At 40.2% G+C, this 12,679-nt stretch overlaps 2 protein-coding genes across 2 annotated transcripts in view; both read left to right on the top strand.

Annotated features, from left to right (window-relative positions):
• The window catches only part of LOC124283107 (alpha-N-acetylgalactosaminidase-like), an 84,643-nt gene that overhangs the window by 26,314 nt on the left and 45,650 nt on the right, over positions 1-12,679 (top strand).
• LOC124283137 lies at positions 10,036-10,893 on the top strand. The gene has a single exon (XM_046719166.1). The coding sequence runs from the start codon at positions 10,036-10,038 to the stop codon at positions 10,891-10,893; it is 858 nt and encodes a 285-aa protein (XP_046575122.1).

The following is a 12,679-nucleotide window of genomic DNA, read 5'->3' on the forward strand; positions in this document are numbered from 1 at the left end:
AGATGAATGGCTGATGAAGCCACCATTCTACTTTCACGCAATATGACCATAACCGCGGGCAATAGACTTCAGGGTGGGTGGGTGTTGAAGGGGAATCAGTGCCATCGGCAATGGAGGACAGCTACCATCAAACACGGGCGTATGCTTTCTTTTGAACGTCAGTCTAGTTGTTTATTTGTCCAGGTGTGAGCCCCCAAAAACAACAACAAACAAACAAAACAAACAAACAAACAAAACCACCACACACACACACACACGCACACGCGCGAGCGCACGCACACACACACGCACACGCGCGCGCACACACACACGCACACACACACACACACACACACACACACACACATTTTTAAAGACATCCCATTCTTTGTTTTCATGAAACGTGTTAATCATGACCATGATATTAACGATGTTGATGTTTGCTTATTTTTAAACATTTTTCTCGAAATAATCGAATCTGGACCAGAAAATCCAATGATGAATATCGTGAGCATGGATCTACGCAATTGGAATACATGCGTCAATCAAGATCCCGTTAGTCGCCTCTTACGGATAATGATGATGACGACGACGACGATTATGATAAAGAGTGTAAATGAGTGGTCGTTTAATACCGAACACCGGTGACAGATGATGATGATGATGATGATGATGATGATGATGATTAGTGTAAACGAGTAGTCGTTTAATACCGAACACCGGTGTCAGATAATGAGACAGTAATCGGAAACACCTCGTATAGGTGAGTCGCCGCTCTCTGCCAGGTTGAGTGCCAGATAGGAAGACTCTTGTCTTGTGGCATTACCACTCAGTAGTTCCAACATTTCCAGTGAAGCAGGTTTCCTATCCGGACTTCACAGCCCAGGCTGAATAACCTGAAGGCGTCTGGCACAGACTAGGTCTACAAACATCCTCGTAAAAGCAAATAGAAATGAGGATTGGATGGTCTGAAAGTGATGATATTGCTGCTGCTGCTCTCATCGTGTGTAAACCATGTAGGTGTACTCGACGTTTCATCCAATCCAATGGGGCCCCCAGTGTGAGGACGATGCAGGATTGCTTCTGGACATATATTCTGCCAAAAACAACAACAGCGTTTTGTTATGCATATTCCCAGTCAAGCGTCCAGACAATTAACATGAGTGACATCAGTCTGTCTGATGGAAGGACGGCATATTCACAGGAAACGGCCCCACAACACGCGGCCATCGTTAGAATGTGTAACCTGAGACGTGGGCAATGGCGGATAGAGAGCATAGATGGTCTCTCGTGTGTAATACACAGAAATTGCTTTAAAGGCCAATTAAAGAGTATTTACTTTTTTCATTGTTAGTGTGTTTGAGCGCAGAGAAGCGATGACGCGCCTAATCATGTCTAGATGAGCATCGGTTACAACATGTATAATGGTAAGGAAAGACTTGCTAAACTGTTGTGTTCAGGCTGGGTACTTATTAAAACTGGGGCTCTGGGGTAGCCCAGTGGTTAAAGCGTTCGCCCGTCACGCTGAAGACCCGGGTTCGATTCCCCACATGGGTACAATGTGAAGCCCATTTCTGGTGTCCCCCGCCGTGATATTGCTTGAATATAGCTAAAAGCGGCGTAAAGCCATACTCACTCACTCACTGATTAACACTGGAACACATATCATGTCACATTGTAGGGTGTGTTGGGGAGGGTCACATAAACCTCTCGTATTAGGAACCAGTTCCATTGAATAATCCATCATTGCAGTGACGTTCGAAAAGTCCCACATAAAAAACCCAAAACATGTCGGTGTGCAGGGGTGTAGGAAGTACGGGTCCACTCCACGTGATATCATACCTTGAGGGTCTTGTTTACAACTAAAACTATTCAAGAAGGTGAGAGGTGACTAACGGGATTGCGTGGTCAGGCTCGCTGACTTAGTTGACACGTTTTCCAATCATATGCTCATGCAGTTGATCACTGGATTGTCTGGTCCAGACTCGATTATTTACATACCACCGCCATATAGCCGAGATATGATCGTGTGCGGCGTTAATAACAGAATAGTGTTAACTGCTATGAAAGGTGAAGCAACTCAGTAAGTTGATAATTTCTCTTATGGAGACGTTAAGTTTCCATCAGAACGTCAGAATTAACGAAGCATTCCTACACAATAATTTCTACAAGCCAATGCAGTTGATAGAGAAACTCGTATATCCAGATATACCTGTTTCAAATGTACTACATCTAAAAATTGCAAATCATGAATTATTTCAAGAGGTTGTACTATTTGGTGGTCGGAATGGTTTGAGGATGTTTGAGTGTTTACAGCGGTTTAATGTTCTACAGGTCATTGATGGGGCTGTAGGGTGGCCACGTTTCTACATAATCCAGGGTAAGTCCAACAGAGCCTTGTAAATGGGGTTTCACAAAACACAGTAGTCTAGGGCTGACGCCCAGACGTGCACTGCGTATGAGATACCTTCGATTCGGTATAAAAAAACCGAATTAAAATAAGTGTGTTTTTAAACGAAACAATCGTATTTTAACTGCATGCACTATCGGAAGATTTGCACCAGTCGAAATATAGATTTCAAGGATAACGAAGTCATAATAAAAGAGCCCAGAAGGAATATAACTTCTATTATCCAGTCATTAAATTTCGATTAACTGTCCGGATTAATGAGTTGTTTTTTTTCATGGACACACATCGTCTCCGGGTTGAAGTTCATACATCGTCTACCTGGAGAGCTGAAGGTCGCTAAAATATCACGCTAAAATATGGCACTCCTTGTTACCATGCCTGCCGCTCGGCAGTAAGGAATGATATCTCAGAACACTAGTACTGGTGCAAGAAGCCAGATACAAATTTGCATGCACATCGCAATGAAAGTTAAACAAACTTCAACACCACCCAAACTCACCAAACCTCTCTTAAACACAAACGTCACATCGCAGAACCTCTATAATCCGGCCATGCAATATGATGTACAATTTTTCGGTTTTCCAGAGGTCAATCACAAAAGAAAGACGAAGAGAGATAACAGTTTATAGTCACTCGGAAGTAGAAAGTACGAGACTTAAGGTCGTCTGGACCAGACATCTTTGTATTCGATCTGATGTTATGGACGTCTAATAAATTCATCCAGTAAAACCTTATATTAAAGCATAATAGACCGCAGAAATAAATTCGCCCCGAATAATCTAATTAGGCCATCGTTGTATATTTCCAATAAAAGTCGTAGCTGTAGTCGTGCGGATCCACTACCATCGTTATTTAGTTTACTCTGGAACTGTAGTGAGATACAATTGAAAATGACTGTTTTATTCCACATCCGAACGGCCAATAGTAATTCAAATCACGTGATCTCGTTTCGTATAATTTCCGGCAAGAACATCGACCGTTCAACCGGACGGGTCCGGTAAACTGGTTTTGTGTTCAAAGAATGGGAGTCTAGGAAACAAAGCTGGAAAGAAGGGAGGCAATATAATATATTGTTTTCGATTATACGGACTTCATAAATAACATATCAAATGATAACTATAATGTTTTTACGCGTCAACGAATATAACTGATCCAGTCATATATAAATCAAATCCACAGCATTTCTACATTTTCCTGAGTTATAATACCCGTCCGGTTCCTGGTTTCTAGTCGCGGATTTGAAGGCAAATCAGGCAAGTTATTTGTTTCTAAATTGAAAACATCATGTCTCGTTTCTCAAACGGCCCGGTCTTGTAGTATCGGGGGATGCTGCAGCCTTACAGGTATGAGTCCTGTTAAGGAAGACAAGTTTGGAGGGGATGTATTATGTGGTCAATTAACAAACGCTCTTGTTTGCATGAATGTTGATATGTCATAAAATATACATGCACATTTACATCACAGTGTACATTTACATCACAGTGTACATTTACATCACAGTGTACATGTACATCACAGTGTACATTTACATCACAGTGTACATTTACATCACAGTGTACATTTACATCACAGTGTACATTTACATCACAGTGTACATTTACATCACAGTGTACATTTACATCACAGTGTACATTTACATCACAGTGTACATTTACATCACAGTGTACATTTACATCACAGTGACATTTACATCACAGTGTACATTTACATCACAGTGTACATTTACATCACAGTGTACATTTACATCACAGTGTACATTTACATCACAGTGTACATTTACATCACAGTGTACATTTACATCACAGTGTACATTTACATCACAGTGACATTTACATCACAGTGTACATTTACATCACAGTGTACATTTACATCACCGTGACATTATGATAACATTCACACGACAAAACATTCCCACCACCTTTGTATGTAAAGTAGCCTGTCTCACAGTCCCTGAACCACATTAAAGCCCTAAATGAAGCAAGTCTAGATTTGCCCAGGTCTGAATCTACCATCTTACTGGGACTCCTTTTCAATTTAAATGGGATTATATATTGCTATCAAAGGTATATATGTTAAGAGACTAATCGTTAGTCTATATGTACAGCAATACTACATCCACCTTGTATTTGACGTCACTAACATTGACACTACCTTTATGTGTCTTAAAACCGAAGGTTTTCGGTAAATACAGTTATTAACACTCAGTAGTAGAATAAACATAAGTGTGTTCACGACAAATCCCCTGTGCAACAACTTCGATAGTTTGTTCCGTGCCATGTGTTTTCTGATTTTAACACTTTCAAGGAAGGTCAATCAATTTTTATGAACTGTACATTTATTACTCGTATTGATTCTGCTATCATATAGTTGTTAATGAACTCAATTTCATGTATTTTATAATTGTGAACGTGTGACGGGCGAGTGGGTGTGTCCACGGGATGTTGGCATGCTGGAAACTGGCAGAAAACGTACAGAGGCAAATTGGTTCACTTTTTCACAGTATGTGATACGCTGACTGATGACAACGCAAAATACTGACGACGACCCAGGCCAAGAAGAGTACTGGGCCCAGATTTTTGAAACTCTCTTAGCGTTAAGATAGTCGTAAGTGCCATACATTATCATTTACTTATGACTATCTTAGCGCTAAGACACCTTCGAAAATCTAGACCCTGGATCGGTTAATCCGAGAGCGGGCTCTACCACGAAATCGAGCTGAAATTACGAATCAAATTGCTGAAAACGTTATTCAGTGCAAAGGTGTACGAGTTACGGATTAGAGGATTAGAAATCGTCTACATGTTGCTTATCGCTCTGCGGCCACCAGTTGTGCCCCCTTACAAACTGTCATATTGCTAGACGTCATTGATGTACACATCGCAACGGGGGTAACCGTCGCTGTCACGTGGTCAGATGAGCCTAGATTTTCCTTCCACTTGCTTGATAGGCGGGGTCGTGATAGGCTCTTCACTGCCGACAGTGATATGCTCTCAATACCTTTTTCATTATCACACAATATTGCAAACATTTTTAAATTGTAAGTCATTTCCGAATATTGCCCACGTTTTACTGTATAATTACGCTACGTAAACTTCAAACATTTCACACATTTAATACTAGTATATTGGTACGTTGCTAAATTTAAAACAATATTTGTATCTAACAAACTGGTTCAGTGATTACTTACTCAAAGGTCACACACCCAACCTTACATCACACCTTTACATCAGATGCTGAACAGTTTATTTCTACTCAACACAATGTCAGGTCTGTTTCAAACGACGTAAAAGTCAAAACGGCAATGTAAAATATATCAAAATGGACAAGGGGCTTAGTGAAACTACAAAAACGCAATTGTTTGGGGTATTTTCATCAACAATTACATGTCAGTTAGCAATTAATGTTTTGTTTTATATTGATTTTGTTTTTTCGAGTTACAATTTTTCTCCACAAAGTTACAATGGCTGCAGAGCCTCATCAAACCACCACCATCTAACAAATGGCGCAACTCAGAGGCACTTTTAATTCAGTGAACACAGGGATATTTTACTGCCGCTTCTAGGTGGTATACCCTGGAATCCGAAGCAGTTCAGACAGCTAACCGCTGGTACAGCGTTCGATTCAAATCGATTTTTGAAATCTTTAACATTGCTGCATCTGTTCGATTTTTGAAAATTTAGTGACCTGAGGCAACTCGAGCTTGCAAGTAGGGTTGACCACATTCAACCCAAAGTTCAACCTTTCGTATCAAACAACAAACCTGCCAGGAGAAAGAGAAACAAGAGTCTTGTGCATTGCCATAACTCACTGGGACGACACAAACTAGTTCTGATGATGGACCAAGCTGCTTTTTAACCCGTTTCCTCGGACTCAATAACAAAACTTTCATTGGTCCCGAAGTATTTATATCAACAATGGAAATGGAAATTTTCTAGACACATATCAGAATACATATATGCTATCAATATGTGCTTAATTATGTTTATTAAAATGCTTGTATTCATGACTGAACCAATAAATGCATACATTGATGTCAACTGAGGCTAATGAACAGAATATTGCATCACCAGAATTCATAACGTGAGTTCGACTGGTATATTTTGTGCGAACTGTCAGCCTAGGTTACCACATTTCCATGGGCAACCAGTGTTGCCTAGAATCAACCTGGGCAGCCGGTGTTGCCTAGAATCAACCTGGGCAGCCGGTGTTGCCTAGAATCAACCTGGGCAGCCGGTGTTGCCTAGAATCAACCTGGGCAGCCGGTGTTAACCAAGGATAACGTAGGCAGTACCCGAAATACAACGCATAATATGCAACCAAAGATGTAATGATGCTGCACGGGGATGTAGAGACACAACAGCCACGTGCTATGACGCAACTATGAGAGGTTAAAAAGTTTTAAATGTGTATTGTTATGGAAGCTACAATTATCCATATTTCCTAGTTCAAATTTCAAACTTCAAATTACCGCTTATAACATCATAACTTGCAAAATTATCACGGTGGCATTATTGATTATTGAAGTATTTATAACAACAATCTGAAGTTATCCCTCCATGACTGCCACAAAAGGCGAATATGCTTGTCGTAAGAGGCGACTAACGGGATCCGGTGGTCAGGCTCGCTGACTTGGTTGACACATGTCATCGGTTCCCAATTGCGCAGTACGATGCTCATGCTGTTGATCACTGGATTGTCTGGTCCAGACTCGATTATTTACAGACCGCCCCCATATAGCTGGAATATTGCTGAGTGCGGCGTAAAACTAAACTCACTCACTCACTCCATGACGCGTATCAGGATAAACATGTACCATCAGTCCAAAGTTACAAGGAAATATAATTCATTAAAAGCTTGTATTCATAACCGAATCGATAAATGAAACTATTCTGTTTTCCTGATGTGACCGTTAATCTGAGTACCGCTCCCAGGGGTCCGTTTGTGAGGGCAACTAATATCAACTACAGCATGATAAGCCAATATTCGACAGCTTAGGCTTACTATCGTTAAACCATGCTTAGTAGGGGCTCGCCTGGATCATCCTGGCAGCAGCATCAGCAACAACAGCAGCGCTGGTGTAATGTGGCAGTGTAATACTGAATTGGGAGGCATGTATAATCTGGAGGCTCTTGGGCATCAAATATCATTCCAGCTTTATAGTGATGATAATTCTGGAAGCTTAATTTTTTTCATATCTGTAAGGAGGGAGGCGCGTGCCCCATGTTTACACATCAACGTTAGTCCCAGCAGTCTGTGAAGATCGTTATTTTCACCATCCTGTTTCCAGCCTAGTTCTGTATCGGAGTACCCGTGAAGATCAGGGTTAGATTGGTCTTCAGTAACCCATACTTGTCGTAAGAGACGACTATCGGGATCGGGTGGTCAGGCTCGCTGACTGGCTTGACACATGTCATCGGTTCCCAATTGCGCAGTTCGATGCTCATGCTGTTGATCACTGGATTGTCTGGTCCAGACTCGATTATTTACTGGAATGTTACTGAGTGCGGCGTTGAACAACCAACCAACCAACCAACCTGTATCGGAGGTTTAAACATAGTTGCTTGACGTTTACCTTTGATCATTTCATAGTATACTGTCATTGTACTTGTGCTATCATTGAATTTGTACCACCGCACCATTTGGTACTGCCAATACACGTAACATTTATCAACAGGACTGGTATAATGAAATAACGTCATCAACCTGTGCCAACTTTTATTCAGAATATAAATATTGTATCAATACAGAAATTTACCTTTCAAAGATTAAATCACCACAACTTAAGCGTACGCTTACTAAATTTAGATGTAACGCTTACAACTTCAAAATCCAAGCGGCGCGATTTGCCAAAACTTCAAATGCAATAGATATCCAGTGTCCATTCTGCAATTTATCGCAAGATGAGTACCATGTATTACTTATATGCCCGAAATATTTAGAAATAAGAGAAAGATATTTGCCTTATTTTTTCTATAACCAACCGTCTAGACAAAAATTCTGTATGCTACTTCGCACAGAAAATATTGACTTGTTGTTTAGGGTAGCCCTTGTGTTGTACCGCATACTTATGTTGAGAGAAAAATGTAAATTGTAAATGGGTGTTTATGGATTTATTGATGTTCCTGTAACTCGCGTATTTACAGGTTGCGCATAAATGCACTGTTATTATTGTACACATGTACTATTGGCCTCAGGGCCACATATACAAATAAATATGTCTGATGATTTGTTGTATTAGAAGCAGCAGCAGCAGCAACAGCTACAGCAACAGCAATAGTTGTAGTAATAGCGATAATCAAACCATCCATAATTGATGTGATAGTTAGAATGATAATCTGGTAACCAAATCCCGTAACAAGTGGGTGTTAAGAGAATCGATGTGTGCCTCATCTGACATGTTGGGTGTGCATATCAAAGGTTCGACAAGTGCATCTTCAAGCAACACACAACGCTGCACGAGTCGTCTCCCCTTAACAGTTTTGCTCGTCTTGTAATACAGTTGTAACTTCTTTCTCCCTATAAACTTAGCTGGGTAAAGCTAATGTATTTCACCAATTTTCAGTCAGACGTATTGATTGTGAAATAAATATAGCTTAGACTATTCATGTATTATCCATGAAGCTTCAACAATAAGCTGAAAGTGGTCGACGATACAAATATACTTTAATGTTGAAACAAATTACAGCAAATGCTGCATATGTTCAGTTTGTTTCCTTAAAACTTTCTTGTGAACTTAATGACTGATAAGCACCGAATAACCTGTCTTTGAGAAAACGGGCGACACCTTATAGGAACTATACAATGTGGGATCTTCCTTTTAGGCGGTGATTGAGTGAGTTTAATTTACGCCGCTTTGAGCAATATTAGAGTAATATCACGGATACCAGAAATGGACTTCACATATTGTACGGATAGCGGTTTACAGTGATTTTAGGCAGTATCCACACATACGTGAATCTATAATAAAATTAATTTCGTCACTGATGACATCAGTTGGGGGCTGCTAACTCCAGTTAACTTGGTCAACGGTGCGAACAGCAATTAGGATAATTTGAACACAGTCTGGATACAATTTATGAAAAAAGATACGACATTTCATTTGACTTGGGCATCACTAGCTCTATTAACCAGTGTGCATACGTGTGCACGGACGCACGCTCTCTCTCTCTCTCTCACGCGCGCGCACGACTGTCATCTGTTTTCCAGACACGCAGTATTTGTATACATTGTACACATACTATTCTGCTGTTGTTGACCAATCAGGTTTCTTTTTGTGAAATAGAGATGATGCAGCCATATCAATAACCAGTCCTGTATTCTCCTTAGCTGTCTATGACCTTTGGGACGTGATCCCGACGTACACTGTGTCGCATCTGATGTATTGTTGGAGGTGTGACCTTTGAAAGTTTGAGTGAATCAACATCGACACCATGCAGGGTTCACACATTGATTGACACTTGCCATGTTATATTCACACAAATATATGTTTATTTGCAGTCACCCTATTCCGATAAAGCACTACAAAGAATGTTTCCATTTGAAATATTTCTTCTGCCGACTCTGAACCACCCCGCCCCCTTTCCCTTGCCATCGTCACATGATCATAAGTGCGTCACATGATAGAAGGTCATGTGACATTTGACAAGATGGCGGAACAACACCACATAGAATCTCATTTCCGCTGTCCGATATGTAAAAACGTTTTCGAACGCCCCAAAGCTATACCATGTCTCCACACGTTTTGTCACGATTGCCTCGAAAACCACGTTGCCAGGAACGGCAACGGCGGGCGTTTTCCATGTCCAGTTTGTCGACAGACCATCTATGTCCCATCTGGGGGCGTGTGGAGTTTCCCAGACAATGATATAATTCTTCATCTTCGAGAAGCTGCGTCAGTGCCGTACAATAGTGGAGAGATGGCAACACTTCCCGTCGATCAACCCCCGACATACCAGACTCTGTACGGAGACAAGGCGTTTGACTGGGAGACCAGTGACGTGTTTGTTGTCAACAACATTCAGTCAGTGGCAGTGTTTATAAACAAATTTGCTGGCCACGGCACCGGCCCGGAGGATTTTACGCACGTTTCAGGACTGGCCGTGAATCCTTTGAACGACAACATCATCGTCACGGATTGCAGCTTAAACAAGGTTGCAATATTCAACGTCAGAGGCGATTTCCTCTCCAGTTTCTATACTGACTGCTCAATTCGAGATGTGTGTGTTACAAGTTTTAACACTCTGCTTTTATCTGTCAGCCGTTCTGGACCAGCTTTACTTAGGGAGTATGCTATGGATGGACAATTGATATCAGCATTTGGAAGTTTCTACAAGTACGATAATCCATGTGGAATTTCACTGGACATCACTCAGAGGGTTGTAGTGACCAGTCTTGAAAAGAACACTGTGCATGTTCTTACAGATCAAAAAGAAGCCCTGTACCAACTTCGGCTCCAAAGGTTCCGGCCACAACCATTTTATTCAACCTTCATATGTCACAGTTAACCACAGAAATGAAATAGTTGTGTCTGACACTGGTAATCACAGAATCAAGATTCATGAAATGAATGGTCAGTTTATTCGTCAGATGGGGTCACAGGGTCATGTGTATGGTCAGTTATTTTATCCAATGGGGCTGTGTGTTGACCAATGCGACAACATTTACGTTGCCGATGCCAACAACTACAGAGTTCAAGTTTTCACAGCGGAGGGGGATTTTCTCGCATGTCCCGGTTCGACGCACTTTTGAAGTTGGTGTCGACGTGAAACCAACCAATGTGGTTATATCCCGAAATCGACTAGTGGTTGCATTGAGAGGCTCCAGGCAGTCGGAGGTCCGCTTGTATAAATGGGATGTTCCTTTACTCCATGTGAAATCATCTACCTACCAGCTGGGATCAGCATGTTGTCTATTTACATGCTGTAAAAATCAGAATATGAAGAAATATAAATACCAATGTGCGGCAAAATCCAATGAAGTATTTAAAAAAGTATTTGTTGCCAAATATTTTATCCTTTTGGATTATGTAAATGAAGATTTTTATGTCTGCTTAGCAGTGGATTTAATTCCCAAATGTTGTATTTGCTCCGGAATTATCATTCTTGGACAGTGTGATGTGCAGTAGTAGTAGCTATATAGTGTAATGTTTTAATGATACTGCAGTGTAGTAGTATTTTATGTGCTCTGTATCTGAGTTTTGCATGAATGATCAAATGATCTGGTGTCTCTGTTGACAGAAAAGGACAGAATAGTTTATTGTAAAACAATTAAGACATCAGTATAAGTAATTATATCGTTTATTTTCTGGGTTTACATATTTAAATCTCAAAACTGGTGTTTGGGTGTTTAAGATAAATTGCTTTTAGAACATGTTTCTTCTAAAATATATTGAGTGATCTCTTTACAGACATGTAGAAGTTTACATCCTGAATGAAAGATGACAATTAGTAGTAACAAGTTTTCAAATGGTTTTCCTTTTTAAACTTACCAAATGGAGAGATGAGAAACAAGATAATGTCTCTTAAAACATGTTGCTTTACAAAATATTTGACCAACAATTCAGTGTATGTGGTCTTGAACTTCCAGATTAACACTGCTACTAAACAGTGCTGCTGAAAAGAAAATCAAAGAGGTTTTCACATTTGTATCAGAATATGGCCACCAGTCTTTCTTATTTGCTGCCACTGCAGACTGGATTAATCTGTCTGGATTTGCTTCAAGCTTTTTCCTCTCCCAGTATCACCGAAACACTCATCGTTTCCTTTTGGTATTTCAATACAACCGTTTTTACTGTGATTGTGTGCCTTGATAGAACAATGCACATGAGAGGTTGACTGATATACACTTATAATTACTATTTTGTATTTTTATACATATTATTTACTGTTTCTTTTAACAGCATTGATACAATCTTGGGTATTTTTTTTTAGTTTCACCTAATTGTAACACAGACTTAGCCAAAATTTATTTGTCAAAAGTAAATCTTTTTTGTTTAATTTCAGAAAAATATTTGCCCCAAGGCAGAAATATCTCCTAGAATCAAGAAATTTCAAACTACAGTTATAAGTAATCTTCTTTTCTTTGCTTGATTATTAAATTGATGGTTACGTTCAGATATAAGGATCAGAAAATAGGTTCTGAAGCCCTATAAACAGCCCAAATGGTCGCCTGTTAGGCCCATGAATGTATTGCAAATGTTGATGTTTGCTATAATGGTTGTGATGATGTTGACCTATAATGAGCAACAGTTGTCATGCATTGCCTACTGAACTCAGATGAGATGTATGCGAT

This window comes from Haliotis rubra, unplaced genomic scaffold (genome assembly GCF_003918875.1).
Source record: "Haliotis rubra isolate DU_JTF1 unplaced genomic scaffold, ASM391887v1 Scf31, whole genome shotgun sequence".
NCBI lineage: Eukaryota > Metazoa > Mollusca > Gastropoda > Lepetellida > Haliotidae > Haliotis > Haliotis rubra.